Source organism: Populus euphratica, unplaced genomic scaffold (genome assembly GCF_000495115.2).
Source record: "Populus euphratica unplaced genomic scaffold, PopEup_1.0 scaffold834.1, whole genome shotgun sequence".
Lineage (NCBI taxonomy): Eukaryota > Viridiplantae > Streptophyta > Magnoliopsida > Malpighiales > Salicaceae > Populus > Populus euphratica.
In genome coordinates, this window is record NW_011500697.1 from 3,885 (window position 1) to 22,997 (window position 19,113).

Consider the following 19,113-nt stretch of genomic DNA (forward strand, 5'->3'; position numbering starts at 1 on the left):
CTCCTGCACTTAGGAGAAGACATTAATCTTTTAGTCGTGTCAACAACCTATAATCTGATTGGAACCTCCTTTGTGTGTGGTTTCCAATTGAATAATAAGAGTTTATACTATACTTGTTTGACATACGATTAGTGGATCTTCTAACCTTGACATTTATTGTTATCGTTGTTAAATCTTTACGTTAATATTTCATCTCAAAGTTCTCATCTTCATCTTCATCTTCTTCTTTTTCTTTATTATTATTATTATTATTATTATTATTATTATTATTATTACTATTACTATTACTATTACTATTATTATTGTTGTTGTTGTTGTTGTTGTTGTGACCAAGGTTTGTTTTCTTGATAAATTTCAGTTTTAATTGATCGTGTTCACTAGTTTAATTTTTTCCATATTTTAGATTATCACAAATCAAAACCCCCCAATTGCATAACATATAGCATAAAAATCTGAACTAAATCTTCCTCGTGGGATCGATCCCTTGCTTGCTCTATATTATCTTGTGTGTTTTAAGTTAGGGTAATTAATTTGTGCGACCGCGAAATCGCAACAGTTGTAAAATTCTTTTCTCATCTAATTCCTCTTGAATATAACTCAAGGTTTCTTAATTAATTATATAAATATTATTTAATTTAGAAATGTAAGAATTTAAATAGAAAAATTATTTTATAAACCAAGATGAAGAAAAAATGATGGTAAAAGATACAACCATTGTAAACCACAGTAAAAATAAAAAAAATACACACACACAATGATGTTCGCAAAGGACTTATGAAAATTTATAGAAAGTGTCTGGGTTTTGACCGTGTAATTCTCTTTTATGGCTCAAGAGAATTAGTTTATATATGTCCATAATCATTCAATTAGAATGGCATGTTAGGATATTTGTGTATCAATTATGCTTTGAAATGAGATATAATTAAAAATTGATAATAAATCTGTTATTAATATATTAAATACATGACATGATCTATTTCCTTCTAATTTTATATGCATAAAACCAATGTTCTTTTCATGGATAACTAATTGAGCTACTCAAGGTTATCATTAATTGAATATGTTTAATGTTATAAAATTGAGTCATACATAACTAATTTGTATGATTTAAATGAGTTACTTATGATCATATAAGAATAGAGAAAATAGTTAGGCAAAACATATATGACATGTTTAAACAAAGAGTTGTCACCTAATTGATCTATAAGTCATATAAATATTTGATTGGTAAGTTATGTTATTTATCTAATCTAATTAATTTTAATTTGTTGAGTTACTTAAAGTCATATAAATTAAATAGGATATTAGCCCTCTAGAAGATCCAGGCAAGATTTTCTAAATTAATAATAAGGGTTATTAATTTGCAAGAAAATAATGGGATACCAAGTTAAGAGTAAAGACCTTATTTCAATTGAGTTTTAAATACTTATACATTAAATTAATACTCATTATCTTTATATAAATATGTCGATAGATAAAAATGAATAGTAACATAACCCTTCGCATTGTACTTCATACTAACAAATTGACTGAACTAAATTTCTTGAATTGATACCTTAATATAAGAATTGTTCTTTAACAAGAAAATCAGTTGTATATTCCTAAAAATCCAATTCTTCTTGCCCTTAATAAAGATGTTAATGAAGAAGTTATGAATGTATATCAACGTCATATTAATGATAATGAGCAGGCTATATATGTGATGTTAGCCAATATGACACCTGAACTTTGAAAGTAACATGAGAATATGAATGCCCTTACTATGATTATACATGTCAAAGAGTTGTTTGGTGTAGTTAGTAGGACTGAGAGGTATGAGACCTCTAAGGAATTGTTTTGTTGCAAGATAAAAAAAAAATGGTTCCTCTATGAACACCTATATTATAAAAATGATTGTTTATATTGAGAAATTAAGCTAATTAGGCTTTGTCATGGACTATGAGTTAAGTGTTGACTTGATCTTGCATTTATTACCCCAAAGTGTATCTCAATTCATTATGAATTATCATATGAATAAGTTGGATAATACATTATCAAAATTGCTTAATATGTTTAAAACTATTGAAGAGACCCTTAAAAAGGAAAAAAAATCATGTTCTTCTAGTTCATTCTTCTAGAATTTCTAAGAAGAAGAATAAGGGTTTTATCTCTTAAGCAAAGAACCATGTTGGTGGCATCAAGAAAGATAAGGGTACTTGTCATCATTATGGCAAGGATGGCCATTAGAGGAGGAATTTCAAAAAATATCTTGCAATTATAAAAGGAAAGAAACTTAGTAAGGTTTCTACTTTAAATATATTTATGATTGAAAACTATCTTTCTATATCACATAGTAGTTCTTAGGTATTGCATACAAGATATAGTTTTCATAGTTGTAATAATATGTTGGAGCTAAAGAAATAAAAGATTATACAAAGTTGAAATGGACAAATGAGTTGAAAATGAAGCAAGGGTTGATGTATTAGCAATAGGAACTTATTATTTTACTTTTCCGAATAGGCTAATACTAGAACTTGATCATTTTTATTTTGTTCTAGTACTTTCTAGAAATATTGTATCTATTTTTTACTTAGCTTTGAATGGATTTAAATTTATTATTAAGAAAAAAATATCATTCTTTTTATAATAATGATGTTTTTATAAATCTAGTGATTAAACAAATGGTTTGTATATACTTTATTTTGAAATGTCCATGTTTAATATAAACTACAAGAAAAGTAGATTAGACAATTCATATCCTTTATATTTATGGCATTGTAGACTAGGTCATATTAATCAAACAATAATTAATAAGTTACATAAAAAATGATCATTTGATCTTTTTTTATTATGAATCGATGAAATTTGTGAAGCTTGTTTATTAAATAAGATGGTCAAAACATCCTTAAATGGAAAGATAAAAGGTCTAAAAAATTATTAAGTCTAATATATACAAATGTATGTGGACCAATGATAATTCATGTTATAAGTGGATATACTTATTTCATTACATTTATCGATAACCAGGGGCGAAAGTGGGGGGTAAGTAGGGGCCAAGGCCCCTCTCAACACATTTTAATTTTTAAAGATGAGTTGTTATATTTTTTTTTATTTTAAAGAGGTGGGTTTTATTACAGTAATTAATTGTGACTTTTCTTTTGATTTCCTAATTTACCCTTTACCTAAGTTGAAAGAAAAAAATATATAAAGGCATTACATTGTGAAATAAAAAACAAAGCCACCAATTAACCCTAATATAAATCTTATAGGTTGCAGTCGATCAAATAGAAAATTAAAAACATAAATCATGAGTAAAATTTTTCTATAACAAGATTGAGGCAGTGTCACTAATTAATTTATCTTTCATCAAATAAAACAAGGTCATTTAACTTTAATTTTTTTTTGAGATGGTTATTAATAATTTAATAAGGTTCTTTTATAATTCTACCATTTTTACTCCTTTTTTTCTCTCAAATCTGATAGTTCTACCAATTGTTTTTTGAATTTTTGTTATAGTGATTTTTTTCTAATTAATTAGATATATTTTATTGGTTTATTTTAATTGTGCTTGGATTATTTTTTTTTATTGTTTTTTTTTTAGTAGAGCCACCAAAATTATCAATTTTTTCTTATAATATATGTTTTGATTTTAGGTTGAATAATGAAAAAACTAAGAATTGATTTTTTAAAAAAACAAATATTGATAACTCACAGCCTAATGAATCAACTCCAATGTGTAATGTTGAAGTTATGGTTGAGTAGCCCTAATGTGCTTCAGTTTACAAAGAACCTACATTGATTAGTGAGCAACCTCTTACTACAATCGACATTGCTCATTTAATTAGAAATCCAAGCAATCGTACTCAAATTTAGAAATACCCAATTAATCAACAAGATGAAATTCGAAAGGCATACATTAATCTGAGGTCATATTAACCATTGATGTCTGAATACCCGTTGAGTGGTAAAAAAACATCATTGTTGATTTCAGTCTCATTGATTCAAAAGTTATTCATGGCTTGAATACTCATGGCAAATATCTCTTTTTATAGAATAAAATTAGAAACTATTGATTTGATGACTAATTGATGAGTGGGTGACCAACTCTTGACTTGGTGACAATCCTTATCTTCTCTTGTCTGCCCAAAATATTATTGATAAAGTCAAAATTGGAAGGACTTGAAAATGAAAGTTGTAGGCAATTATCTCATCTGTCTTGTATAAAAAATTCATATCATTTAGACTTCTAGAACTCCAGATATAGGCCAAACACTGAACAGTGCTCGGGCTGGAAGACAAATTCAAACTTCTTTATTGTTGCTCCAATTGGGACTTGAAAATGGCCTTTTTAGATCTTGGGATCAAACATTGTAGGCCTATGTCTTACCTTTCCATCCATATAAAGTGGACTTAAATCTGAGATCTATAGCTCCAAATATGATCCAATTACCGAACAGTGTTCCGGTTTGAACTACACCGGCATCTCTTTTCAGAGTTTAGCCATCTCTTTGTCCTTTCAATTTTAGTTCTTAAATTCATCAATCAATCCTTTTATTTATGTGATAGGCCTGTATTTAAAATAAACATTTACCATAAATTAAAGGTATCTTATATTATTAGTTATGTTATTATAAAACATGTTTTAGTTAAGGAGTTATTGATATTTCAAGTGCAAAATGATGATCTAAAACCTTAATAAAAATACACTTTTAAATATTAATCAACAATGAACATGTAGGTGATCTTATTTTGGATAATGTTCCATAAAATGCTAAATACACCTCACATCAAATTCAAAAATAAATTTTACATGTCTTTACTAGAAATGTTCAATCTTCAATTCGTCATGAGATTGGTGATGCAAGATTTTTTCTTAATTGTTGATGAAGCTCAAGATGAATCTAAAAGATAGCAAATGGTTATTATTATTAGGTTTGTTGATAGAAGTGGATTTATACGAGAATAATTTTTTGATATAGTTCATATCAAAGATACAACTGCTTCAACTTTTAAGAAAGAGATTTTCTTTGTTCTTGATATTCAAAAAATTAGGAGCCAAGGGTATGATGGTGCTAATAATAGGCATGGAGAGTGGAATGGTTTGTGATTGTTCTTGATATTCAAAAAATTAGGAGCTAAGGGTATGATGGTGCTAATAATATGCATGGAGAGTGGAATGGTTTGCAAGCTTTATTCATTAATGATTGTTCTTATGCATATTATTTACATTGCTTAGCTCATCAATTACAGTTGACTATTATTGTTGCAGCTAGAGAAATATATGATGTTCACACTTTCTTTGAGAATTTGATTTTTATTATTAGCATTGTTAGTGCTTCTTGTAAACATAATGATGAATTACGAGCTATGCAAGCAGTTATAATTAAACATTTAGTTGATATTACTGAGATTAAAACGGGTAAAGGAGTTAATCAAGTTGGTGGTTTGCAACGACCTGGAGATAGCAGATGGAGTTCACATTTCAAATCAATTTACAGTTTGATAAAAATATATAGGGCGACTTGCTTAGTTCTTAAAAATATTGCTTTAGATGGATCTACTTATTCTCAACGTGGTGATGCGTCTGATAATGTCATTTGATTTTGAATTCATCTTACATATAATTAAGAATGTTATAGGAATTACTTATATGTTTTGCCAAGCCTTGCAACAAAAATCTCAATACATTTTAAATGTTATGCATTTGGTGACTACTATAAAGACTTTAATTCAGAAGTTAAGAGATGATGTTTGGGAAACTCTTGTAGAAGAAGTAACATCATTTTATAACCATCAAGACATTGAAGTTTCTAATATAGAAGCTTGTTTTTCTAGTGTGGGACGATCTCACCGTAAAAAAAAAAATAGTAATAGTTGAACATCACTATTGAATTGATATATTTACAGTTATCATTTATCAATAATTACAGGAGCTAAATAATATATTCAATGAGCAGGAGATCGAGCTTCTTAAGTTGAGCACAAATTTAGATTCTAAAAATAGCTATAAATTATTCAATATTGAAGATATATGCTTACTTGTTGACAAGTTCTATCTTAAAGATTTTTCTAACCAAGAAAAATTTCATTTGAAACTTCAGTTGCAGCATTATGAGCTTGATGTACCCAACATCTAAAGTTAAAAAAATATGTCATTGATTGCTAATTTATGTCAAGGATTGTTTGAAACAGAAAAATTAATAATTTATCCATTAATTGACAGGTTGATTCAACTTATTTTGACTTTTCATGTTTTGATAGCAGCTACTTATTTTGACTCTTCATGTTTTGACAGCAGCTTCTGAACGACCTCTTTCAGCGATAAAGATTGTTAAAACAAGACTTCACAATCGGATGGAGGATGATTTTCTTGCAAATTATTTGATTGTCTATATAAAAATAAAAATTGCTAAAATATGATAATCAATTATTTATATTCTATGAAAAAACAATGAGCATAATTAAAATAAATATGTAAGAATCATTCTTTATTATTTTTTGCTTTATTTCAAAGTTTATCAAACATAAATAATACTTCACTTTAGCTAATATTTCTTATATACTTTGTATATTTATATTTGATAGATATAAAGACCAGTAACATTATAGTGATGGATACATTATGAAGATGAAATAAACTTTATTGTTTTGACTCAATTTAGTATTGCTCTAAACCTTTTTACCTTATACAAAGGTCATTATATGTTTGTAGTAAGTTATTTAAATAAAACTAAATTATGCAGATTTTGTATTACAACTCATAGACCATAAATTAAAATAAATATTATATCTTGTTATATTAATTTTTGCCCCCCTAACAAACAATCCTAGCTTCGTCCCTGATGATGATCATTCTAGATATGCTTATGTATATTTAATAAAATAAAAGTCTAAATCATTTGAACGGTTTAAAGAATTGAAAAATAAACTAAAAATAATTTCATTAGATTAAAATTGTGAATATTAGGCCAAGTATTTGAAGATTATTTAAAAGATAATGGGATTCTCTCAAAATGAACTCTTCCTAGAACACCATAACTTAATAGAGATTTTAATATGGTTAGTCATAGCCTATTGGATATAGTACGGTCCATGATAAGCTACGTACACCTTCCACCTTCTTTCTAAGGTTATGCCTTACAAACTGTTGCTTACTTTTTAAATAAAGTTCCATTAAAATTTATTGATAAGATTCCATGTGAGATATAAAATGATAATAGACTAAATTTATTATACATATTAAGGATTTGAGGATGTCACGCTTATGTAAAATGTGTAATATTTGAAAAGTTATGAGCTAAGTCAAATAATTGTAAGTTTGCAGGATATCAAAAAGAATTTGTTGGATATTATTTCCACCATCTTATTGAGCAAAAAGTGTTTGTCTCAAAACATACTATCTTTCTAGAGAAATAATTGGTTTTTAAAAGGAGTAGTGAGAGAAAAAATAGAACTTAGACTATGTTTGTTTTCTAGAATTCACTTTTCAGAAAACTAGTTTTCAAACTTTCTTGTGTTTGTCTTCCATATATTAGGAAAGTTGGTCAATGAAAAATAATTTCCAGTCAAAAGAAAATTGAACTTAGTTTCCAGAAAAGTTTCCCTGGAAAATTTAGATGAAAAATACTTTCCGAAAGTTGTGAAAAATTTAGAAATATCATATTATTTGCTAATTATATCAAATTTGGTCCTCAAACTTTTGATTGCAATATATATATTTTGTTTTGAATATTTATTTTTCAATTTCATCTCTTAAAATTTAATTTTTATATTAACTTTGGTTCTCATTTTTATAATTGTTATTTGTTTTTCCCTATCATTTTTTTATTGAAATCTTTTATCTATCAAATTTGGTCCTCATTCTTTTAATTGTTACTTATTTTATTTGAAATAATTTATGAAATGTTAATTATTGTTATTATCTTTTATTTTTTTTATTTTTTAGATTTGATCTCTATTATTTTGATTATTATTTATTTTATTTAAGATAATTTATGAAATTATATTTTTTTTAATTTCATTCTCATTCAAATTTTTAATTTGTAAGATTTATGCTTCGTTATTTTAATAAACTTGAGAAAAATAAAATATTAATAAGTTATTTTTCAACTTATTTTTCATAATATAACCAAATATTAGAAAATATTTCCAACTTATTTTTCATTACACTATTAAATATTAGAAAATAATTTACTTTTCAAAAAAAATTATTTTGCAGTAAATAAACGGGGTCTTAGTGAATTCAAAAATCATAAACAAATATCCAAATAAAACAAGATAACGAGGCTATAAAATTTAATTTTAAGTATAAAATTCTAGAAACGCAGTAACTTTATAGATAGGAAAAATTTTCTCCCTTGTTTTTTTTGCAATTGTCGTAACATTCTTGGCCAGGCCATGGAGGTCCATCGTTTGGCAAAACCTCCTCGAAGTCTTAGTCGAAGTTGAAGTTGTTAGTAGAAAACTCTTGATCATATTGGTTCATTAAACCTGAATGATTCAGAAAAATTCCATTCCCGAGGTTGATCCCAACTAAATCATATAGCCTTGCAGTTCTATTAATTACTCTCGAAAAGATGGAGCAGCAAGTACGTTTTGATTTGTGATTTCTTTCCTTTCTGATCCGTAAAAATATTTAAAAAATAACAATTCATTCTAATAGTTTAAAATCTTAATCTTTATCTAATGAATGGGCTGCAATATTGATAATCATTTTATTAAAGCATGGCTCTCTCAAACTTACACACACGGAAAAGAAACACTCTAATATTGCTCATCAAATATTATGTAAAGCTTTCATTCCTAGATAGTCGGCATCATGCAAACCCTTGATTACACCAGAGTTAATAATCGGCTCCTTGATAGCATCTTCAACTGAGGAATGGTTAAGCCCTAGAATATGGCCTGACTCGTGCAATCCAAGCGTCCTAACATCATAGCTTCCTTGAACTGCATCTTGTGACCATTTTTGTCCGGCATTAAAATACATGGTCCCGTCTGTTGGTGGACATGCATGACCGAGCACACCATCAACAAAACCTGGATAGAGCTCTTATTGACAAAACCAATCTTGATATCTGCACTGCTAACAGAACGACCAATAAAATTATATGCAAAAGGGGCTTCGCCAGTCCATGATTTTAAAGCATAATCTCTAATCGGACCAATTACATCTGTTTTGGTACCAGGTTGAAGTCCCCAGTTAAGGTATCCCCTCGTATATGGCCACTTATGCGCTCCATCAAAGTATGCGTATTGGATATTGTAGATAGCGGCGGCATGCATTCTAGTTTTGCCATCAATGATATGCGGCACCCCACATCGTGGCATCATCATCCGCGATATTGTTTCGCCATCCAAGATTCCAGTGTTGGGCTTCAAGTTGAACTTAAGTTGGTAGGTTTTGATAGCCATATCTAAGTTGTTATCGAAATGATTATGGTTTTCTCGAGGATTATATATGATTTAGGTAGCCAAAAATGGTGGAGGTGAGTTTATGCAAACCTTCCGCTTTATCACCTATTTTGGATCCCTGTAAATACTTCATAAATTCAAAGGATGTATGTGCTCATTTGGGCGTGCCCAAATTGCTTTAGATAGGTTAGAGAGGAGTAGGAAGCAAAGAAATGCAAAGCACAAAAAGGCTTTGGATACCATGACTTGATTATATGCACTTGCCAATACTGTTTAGGTCTTCTTATATTTATTTGTATATGAAAAATCAAAGTTTACTTTTCAATCTATATTCTCCGCGCTTGTTCACATAAGGGGCACAAGGCCCGACAACAACAAGAGAACCTAGCTCTTTACAGATCTGAACTCCCCTGCACTGCAGAACTTTTTCCATAGCCTCTCCTTTATAAAATTAGAATGTTCTGAAAAAACATGTCAAGGCACTTATCTGCACTAGTGCTGGCTTCTCAGTACACATGAATGATAGAATATTCTTTCCAAAGTTTATTCTAATTGAAATTTTCAAGTCTTGGTTCAATGGCTGATCACTAGCATGAGCAGCCTATACATTTACAAGCTTCAACATCAGATGAATGTCTTCATTACAGTTGCAAATGTACCACCTCTGCAAGAAAAAGCTCGTAAAAAATTTCCATCTCCGTTCTTTTCTTCTTTTTTTTGGCAGAGGTTGTTCCTTGCTATTATTTCTTTCATGCAGAATTTTGCTGGATTGGATTTTTCACTCGTCCGTGCAGTTATAAAACTGGGCATGGCGGTCATTAAACCACAATATTAACTTCTAATGACAATTCCTATCAGTAACTAACAATTTTTGAAGTGGAGAGATGGCTTTGGAGAGTATTATTGCTGATTGAGGCCGGTAATGCAACTAAATTTGTAGATGCACTAAGTGTACAACATATTTTCAAGTAAAATATTTTATTTTTTAAAAATTTATTTTTAATATCAGCATATTAAAAAATCTGAAAACACCAAACTTAATTCAATTTTTTCAAAAGTATTTTTAAAACACAAAAATATAAAAAAATAATCAGTCTTGACTGCAGCTGCTAAAGAAAATAATTATGATGCATGAGGCACTTGGTATTCAATGCATTTTGCAGTAAGCATTTTGCAGTGTAGTAACACAGCCACTAACGAGCTTGTTTATGGGATCTTGCAATGAAATTAGCTATGTATATGTATTCAAACTAAAATATGATTGATCAACAAGCTCAGCAATTGAACTTGGAAATTATATCTCAATACCACCAAAATATCAACATGCAAGGAAAAGAGAGCATGAACAAAAATGTAAGTTCTAGTTTTTCCTGTGACTGGCTACTGAAAAAATATCCAGAATCAAAGAGAAGTAAGATTCCAGAATCTCCTGTGTGGAGATTATATTCGATACGAAGAGTTACATGCTGACACAACGAAGAATATTCTCTCACATCTAGAATGAGCCACGCCTTGGACGTTCTTGGGCTATATTTACAGTGATCACCCTGCCATCCAAACTCTGCATCACAAATGTCACAAAATTCAGACTATTTGTATATAGAATAACGATGGGAAGAGAAGATACCAGGCACTATAGTTGGAGAAGGACATTCAGTACTGTTGGTTTTATTGAATAAACTTAGTGGCTTCCATCAACAAACACTAGCAGCTGCTTTCAAGGATGTGTGCATGGTATGCACGTGATATAAAAATTCACACATTCACAGACCGACAGGACATTGTCAATGGGGAAAATAATTAAAACAGATTATCAGCTCCATCATTTTCAAGGTGTGCAATGGCGCATCAAGTAGGGATGATTTACAACCACATACATAAAGCACCGCAATTCCCAGTTTCTACTTTATCCCCAAATAGATTCAAATAAAAAAAAATGAAAATTTTTCTTGCTAGTTTCACTGCATTACCTCCATTAGGAAGAAAATGGAGATTCTAAGCATCTAGACAAGGCATGCATTATTACCTGTCCATCAAGAGCAGCAATGGCATCATTCAATTCTGTCTCACTGGACATTGTAACAAAGCCAAAACCACGTGAACGGCCTGTTTCTCGGTCACAAACAACCCTTGCATTCACAACCTGTCCATGTTCACTGAATACTTGCTCCAGACGAGCATCATCCACTTGCCAAGGCAGGTTACCAACATAGATTCTATATGCAGTTTTGAACACACTTGGCCTTTCTGGCCGTGAGCCTCTAGGAGCAGCCTTATTCACTGTTAAAAATCTTCCATTCAAATCCTGTTAACAGGTAACTGTTCACTGAATCACCAGCTTCACTATACTAGGGAAAATCATGAAAGTTCATAATTCAGCAGCGATAAACATCTTGTTTCAAAAAAAAAAAACAGAGAGAGACAGGGGGTAAAATACAATAATGGATTTTGTCAAATGAAGCTCTCCTGCACATAAAAGCAACTTTACCACATTCTCAAGTTTCCATAAGCATTTATTGAGATATGCTCAAAAGGGAACTCTGCAAATGCTTTGGAGTTGCCCACTGAAACAAATTCCAAATAGTCTTAACCTAGAGTGAATGTACTAGTACTAATGTGGAAAGCATTCTAGTAAAGGATAGGCTTGCGACCACAGAAGACAGCTGCTGTAGCTCGCTAACCAAATTAAACTGGAAGAAACGTAGAAGTTCACTCTTAAAAGCCATTTACACTCCTAAAAGTGGAAAAAAAAAACGATGTCTTTAAAAATGTCCATTCCACTAGATTATAAAATCAGAAACAATGCACATCTTTAGGTTTCATCCGCTAACTCTTCCAATTGATTTAGAACTTTCCTTCATACACAAATCCAATTAAAAAAACAGATATACGCTTTTCCATTGTTGAACCTAAGTACCTAACTTCAAAGAAAGCCCAAAAACTTCTCCAAGATCAACAATCAATAGGAAGTCAACAAACAAAACACTTGACCAAAGCTAATGTTTCATACTATATGAAACTTTTTACTGTTCTCCCAAGTTGCTATGCTTTCAAGATGAAAGAAGTAACCTAGGTAAAAAAGTTTCACACCTTACACTTCAATTTAAATCATGAACAGAAAGTCTGGTAAATTGTTTGCAACCCATTAAAGGAGAAACCATAGGTGCATGAAAAGAGAAAACTTCCAAACATTCTGCAGCATAAAATGAATCACTTTACAGGATTGTATCACAAAAATTTAATATTCTTTCTAGATCCTATTAACATAATATAGAATTTTCTCAAACAGAAAATTAAAATCCGTTAATAACAGAGAAAAAAAACGATAAAACAAAAATAACATACATAGCGGTGGAACTTCTCTATAGCTTTCTCAGCTTCATCAACTGTACTCATTGTAACGAAACCAAACCCTCTACTTTGATCTGTCTCCCTGTTATAAATTATCTTCAAAATAGAAGAAAAGAAGACAGCAAGATAATTTAATCCATGATAGAACGAAAACCAATTTTCTAAATTCAATCACAATTACAAACAGTGAACAAAAGAAACAAACTTTCACACCTCAGCAACCTCAACAGCCCCAGCCTGATCAAATAGCTGAGCCAGGTTTTCACTATTAACATCATAAGGCAAATTCCCCACATATAGCTTAGCCTCTTCAGGTGGTTCTGGAAAAGTCTCTTCACTTCCATCTCCAAAACTCTCCTCTCCAAGAGTCACTGTATCCTCCTCGTCTTGCTGGGCCCAATCTGAGGTCTGCGCAACAAGAGGGATTATCTTGAAAGTCGAAAATTTGGAGGTTTTGAGAGATACCCATGAAGGGGAAGATGTTGAAAAGACGACCTTTATGGGTTTTGAGGTTATTGAGATAAATGGGTACTTAATTGGTGTATCGAAGACTGTGTTTGTAGTTCTGTATAAGGACATCAACCGGGTCTCAGCCATTGATAGCTGCTTAAAATATGTTGCCGCAGCAGGTTCTGAGAGTATCGATGGGCAGGGCAAGGGAATCAGGAAGTTTTTGGGTTCACATTTTAAGCCTAGGAAACTCCAAAAGAAAAAAATCAAAAGTCAGTATTTGTAATTCTTGGGAAATAGTGTCAAGGACATAGTTTACGGCTAGAAAAGGAACCTTAACCTCCTCTTCTGGTTGTAAACTAAACCGTACACATGCGAGTTTTTATTGATGCATTTTTTTATATCATAAAAATCTATTTAAAATTTAAAAAATATATATATCAAAAAAATTTTAATTAATAAATTGAAAGATGATAAATTTTTTTAATAAACTAAATTAAAAATATATAATTTAATAAATTAAAAAAAAAAACTTGTTAACCCTAATTAAAAACTAAAGCAAAAAAACTCATCTTTATTATAAAAAATAAAAATTAGATGTTGGTGCAAAATTTTTAGTTTGGTTGTTCATTTTATTTTATATGTTATTTTTTTATTTTGAAATGAATTTTTATTTCTAAGAATATGTGATTTTTATTTTTATATCTGCATCATCTAATTAAAACTTATTTATCTAAAATTTAAGATAAAAAAATAAAAATAAGTTGAATTATGAAATTATAAAACAATCCAAAAAATCAATTACTATTTGAGAAAAAAACATAATAAACATTTTTAAAAATAGAGAGAATGTATCAATTAAAAATTAAAATTTTAAAAAATAAGTTAAGTAAAGAAAATATCAAGTGTTATTGAATCTAATAAACAAACTATGCGTGTATCTCTTAAAAAAACAAGGGACACCAATACTGTACATTTATTTTTTTATTTAAAAATAAAATAAAATAAATAGCATATAATCCACTCAAGTTTATTTTTAAATATAAAAATAGGTGATGTATAGTTTTTTAGTTTGTTTTTGCATCATAAGAGGTGACTACACAATAAAGATTTGCGTTTTGAATCCACAAAACTTATTTTTTAAGATGTTTTTTATTTAAAAAATTTCTATAATATACTAGAAACCATAATAAATCTATTTTCTTATTCTAAAATATTGTTTAATTAATTTAAAATTAAAAAAATCAAATCAAATCAAAATTTACATATTTTCATCTAAGTTTTTGGCATGATTACATAGCAAAACCATCTCTATTAAATTTTATGTAACATAAACTTATCGACACTAAACTCTGCCTTTGTGACAAGAATGCGGCCACTTAAATAATTTATGTCTTCTGTTCCTATTCTGACAAATTTATCTCTTCCATCTTAACATTTAGGAACTTGAATGAGATAAAAATGAAATTTAGACCAAAAGAAAACCTTACACAACAAGGACTATTATTATAATATTTTTGTTTTGTTTTTATATAAAAATATATGACATAAAAGAGTTGTTTTACTTTTAAACCTTCACATTTATCACCATATTATTAGCTAATAATTGAGTCTTTTGGGCACGTCTACATGTATGTATTCAGATCCGATTTTTCTTCATAACAATCCTTATGATTTGCCATTGTTTGATAACTATACTATCTATATGATCCGTAATTTTCCGTGAGTTTGAGAAATAAAAAAAATAAATTATAATGGCCGTTTCTTAGTAAAGAAAATGAATATGCAGCCTTATCCAATAATTATATATATATAGTAAACTCAAAAAAAAAAATTGGTCAAACTATAAATAGAAAAAATAATCTAAAAAAAAGAAAAAAATCTTAAATAAACTAAAATTAATCTTAAATAAAATAAAATTAATTCTTAAAACTCGAGATTTAAATTCTAACTCATTAAATCTAACAATTTTTTTAAAAATAATCATTTTTCATCTAAACACATGCGAATCATATACATTAGAGTTTTTTTTATACAAAACAACAGTTCACTTAAAAAAATATATAGGTGGTGTGCAAACAAAAAATTAAATTAAATTCTGATAAAAAAAAAAGGATTTATTGCCTAAAGTAAAAAAAAAAGATTGAAATGATTAATTATTTTTTAATTTTAACGGACTTCATGTACGTCAGATTTAAAAAGTAAAAACAAATAGTTGATTTGCTAAATTAAATATTATTCTAATAAAAAAACCATAAAAAATACCAAAGACTTGTCTAAAAAGTTAAAAAAAAAAATTGAAGAAAAAAAATAAATTGATCCAAAAAAGGAGGCGCATGCATGCTGGTCTTGCCGATCTACGTTGATAAAATAATTAGCAGGTCACGAAATTTAGCTATTTTTAGGTAAAGTAAATTGAAATAAAAAATTAAAAAAAAACTTATTTATTAATAAATTCAAAGTTAAATAATAAAATTTTAAAAAAAACTAATGTTAATTAGTGTTAATATTTTATACTTATAATCCAGATTATGAGATTAAAAACATTACATCACAGAAAAATATAATTTAAATTCAAAACTAATGAAATTAAAAAATTTAATTTAATTAAAAAATAAAAATGAAAAATAATTGAAGAAATGAAAATCAAATTTAATATAAAATAATAAGGAATGAAATTGAAAAAAAAAACTAATTAAAAAATAATCTAAAACAATAAAAGATTAATTAAAACAACAAGGATAATAATTAAAATAAAAATAAAATAAAAAGATATTTTTTATTTTAACAAAAAATGAACCATAATAGAAAAGGAAAATCAATTAAAAGATGAAAAAGTTTGCTGACCTAAGGCGATGAGAGAGAGAGACAGAACAAAAGGAGGCCAAATAAAAAATCCAACCTCCACGCAACGGCCATGAACGATGATGCACGCACCATCTCATTAAAAACATCTCTACTCGACAGTTTTGGGGACACGACAGTCAGATATTCTTGGCTGCCGGAGGAGGATGCATGTGCTGCTTGAACGCAACGACCTTGCCCTTCATGCTGGCGCATGTTCCCCAGCTACCTGCAATTTTTTTTTTATTTTATATATCCTTGAAAAAACCAAATTAATCCTCGTTCACACTGTATATAATGAAAAAACTAGCATAAAAAATCCACATAGCGTCTAGATGATAGTTTTAAAATTTTGGTTTCAAGGGTATGGAAGTACTTACATTGTGCATTAAAAAATAAAATGATAAAAAAAACCCTTCCATGCTTATAACTTTTTTACTTTTTTTTAAAGGTAATATAATTATTTTAATTTTTTTTAATTTTTTTATGTAAAAAGATCATTTTGCATCTCTCAAATCAACAATAACCAATGAATCTCTATGAAAAAATTATTCTACCCACAAACCCAAAGCTTACTTAAAAAAAAAAAAGGGGGGGGGCAAAGATAATTTAACTACAATAATCTACAATAATTTATATCTAAAATTACACTAAAAATCTCACACCCTATAGGTTTTGTTATTATAGATATAGACTAGATTTTTATAAGTGTTATGTTACATGTTAGCTAAATTTTTTTTTTAATGTATAAAAATAAATATGTATTGCTAATGTGTTTTCAAATTATAATACTTCTAGAATAACTTGATGAAAAAAAATTATAAAATTTAATTCACAATAAATTAATAAACTAATAAACTAAATGGTAATGAATGAAGTTCAAAAAAAAAAAAACATTGTTTCAATGAACATCTATGAAAGGGAAAGAATGATTTACCGTCCTCGAATAGTTCTCGTTGATTATTCTACTAATATATGCAAAAAGGAGGTTTTTATCATAATAATTAGTTAACCAAGTGATATAGTAATACACTGGTGATAACAATAAGAGATTGGCTTCAAGACGTCTATTATTTTCCTCCACTTATGTTTAAATTTTGAAATTAGCATCTTAAAGAATTTATTATGTTTTTTTCTTGAATACATCAAATCATGGAAGGAGTGCGCCTTTAAAATTAATTAGAAAGCAAATTGGTCCAAGGATACTCTTATTGTCAAAAAAAAAAAAAAAAAAGAGTAACTGATTGCTGATTCACTGGGGCATTAGCACATTGGTCATTTGGTTAAGGACTCAAAACCGAGGATCAACTGCCTAGAGATTCAAATGAACACATCCCAGTTAAGAATGGTGAAAAATTCTCAAGTAGTACCACTAGTTTTGTTAAGAACATTAGTACAGTCGTATTGCAAATTGAAGGGTAGAGGGATATTTGAGAGTCGCAAACCTAGTAATTAATTCCAAATAATTTTCCCTAATCTCTTGGGGCCATGAAGTATAAAGAGATTAAGAGAAGATACATCTATATATGTAAATATCTCCAGCTCGATCCAACACTATATACGATCATAAGACAGTTAAATTTTGCACGTTTTATTGAGCTCATGAATGTGCTTTGACTGTAAGCACTTTAGTGCTGCTGGATTGAAGGGTAGCCATAGAATTATTTCAATTTATTCTGCATAGTTTCAGATACCAAGACTCAGTTCATTATATCTCATGGGATTCTTGTTAAATTGTAAGATGAAAAGAAAAAACCTTCCAAATAGACAGATACATCTCTTATTCATACACAGGTTTGAAGTTCTTGTAAGCTACCACAGCATAGAAAGGATCTGATCCAGACACCAATCCAAGCAGCCTCATGATCCAACTAAAGGGTGATTTCTCCTGTTGAGGGCCAGCTGCTGCTGCAGGTAGTTTTCGAATAATTTCTGGTTGTGTGAACCCTTCCACACATTGAAAATACTGCACAACTAATTGTATCCGACTGTATCCAGTGCCATCCCTCCATGCACTAATGGCTTTCTCATAGAACAAACGATTGCTAAAGCTCACAATGAATACCCCACCAGGCCTTAGCACTCGAAACACCTCTGCAAACACCTATAATAACAAAATCAAATCAAATTAGGCTTCTTAATTGCAAATTCTGCTGACATGGGCATATAAATTAAGATTACACTAATCAATCTGACCTTCTCTGGCTGTTGGAGATACTGCACACTAACAGTGCATAGCACGGCATCAAAACTGCTACTCTCTAGTTCAAGCTTTTGATCTTGATTGAGATCCTTCACAAAAAAATAATCCAGTCTTGGGTTTCTGGCAAGCTCTTGTGCATTGAGCCCATGTCCCACTATTCTTTTGTACACAGCTTGTTTCGGTAGATGGCTAACCCAAGAGCTCATGAGGTCAAGGATTTCCGAGTCAGGTCTCAACATCTCTTGGTATAGATTAGTCAGTGTGGAAATGAATCCATCATCAACATGGGTCACAAAGCGTGGATAGGAATAAAATTCTCTGTCAGGGTATGAGTTAAGCTTGGTTCTACCTTCCTTGGACAGAACAAGGCGTTTAATCTTGCCCGCTGATGATCTTTCTGTCTCATTGCTTTCATTTAAAGTGTTGGTAGTTTTTCTTGCAGGAAATACTCTTGTTTTGAATGGAAGAGAAGAGATGGTTTGAAGATTGGCTACAATGGGTGGGTGCCATGATCTTAGCCTTGGCTCTGGCTTTGGATGAATGGCGAGCATGTGTTTTGAAGTGATAAGCTCTTTGGACGACGACTGGCACGGTGAACTTGTTGATGGTTTGTGTTGAGTTAAGACAAACCCGGTCAGCCAAATGGGCCAACAATTGCTTCATGGACTTAACATGGGCTGCACCAGCCATGAAAAGAAGGCCATGCCCTCATTTAAAATATTTCGTGTGTCTTAAAATAACCATGATTTACTGTATATTTAATCAAAAAACACATTCAACCAAGAAAATATAATTCAAAAAGAAATAAACAAAACAAAATGGTATATGGACCAACTGAAACAAATTGACATGGTACATGAACAATTTAATAA

At 29.7% G+C, this 19,113-nt stretch overlaps 2 protein-coding genes across 2 annotated transcripts; both read right to left on the minus strand.

Moving 5' to 3' along the window:
• Nucleotides 1-10,634: 10,634 nt before the first annotated feature.
• LOC105116028 (28 kDa ribonucleoprotein, chloroplastic-like) lies at nucleotides 10,635-13,504 on the minus strand. The gene is made up of 4 exons (XM_011013169.1): nucleotides 12,958-13,504; nucleotides 12,739-12,840; nucleotides 11,420-11,698; nucleotides 10,635-10,954 (listed from the first exon to the last, which is right to left on the minus strand). The coding sequence occupies exons 1-4, from the start codon at nucleotides 13,339-13,341 to the stop codon at nucleotides 10,889-10,891; spliced, it is 831 nt and encodes a 276-aa protein (XP_011011471.1). The 5' UTR covers nucleotides 13,342-13,504; the 3' UTR covers nucleotides 10,635-10,888.
• A 4,188-nt stretch (nucleotides 13,505-17,692) lies between these two features.
• LOC105116029 (uncharacterized) lies at nucleotides 17,693-18,834 on the minus strand. The gene is made up of 2 exons (XM_011013170.1): nucleotides 18,235-18,834; nucleotides 17,693-18,142 (listed from the first exon to the last, which is right to left on the minus strand). The coding sequence occupies exons 1-2, from the start codon at nucleotides 18,790-18,792 to the stop codon at nucleotides 17,819-17,821; spliced, it is 882 nt and encodes a 293-aa protein (XP_011011472.1). The 5' UTR covers nucleotides 18,793-18,834; the 3' UTR covers nucleotides 17,693-17,818.
• Nucleotides 18,835-19,113: the final 279 nt, after the last annotated feature.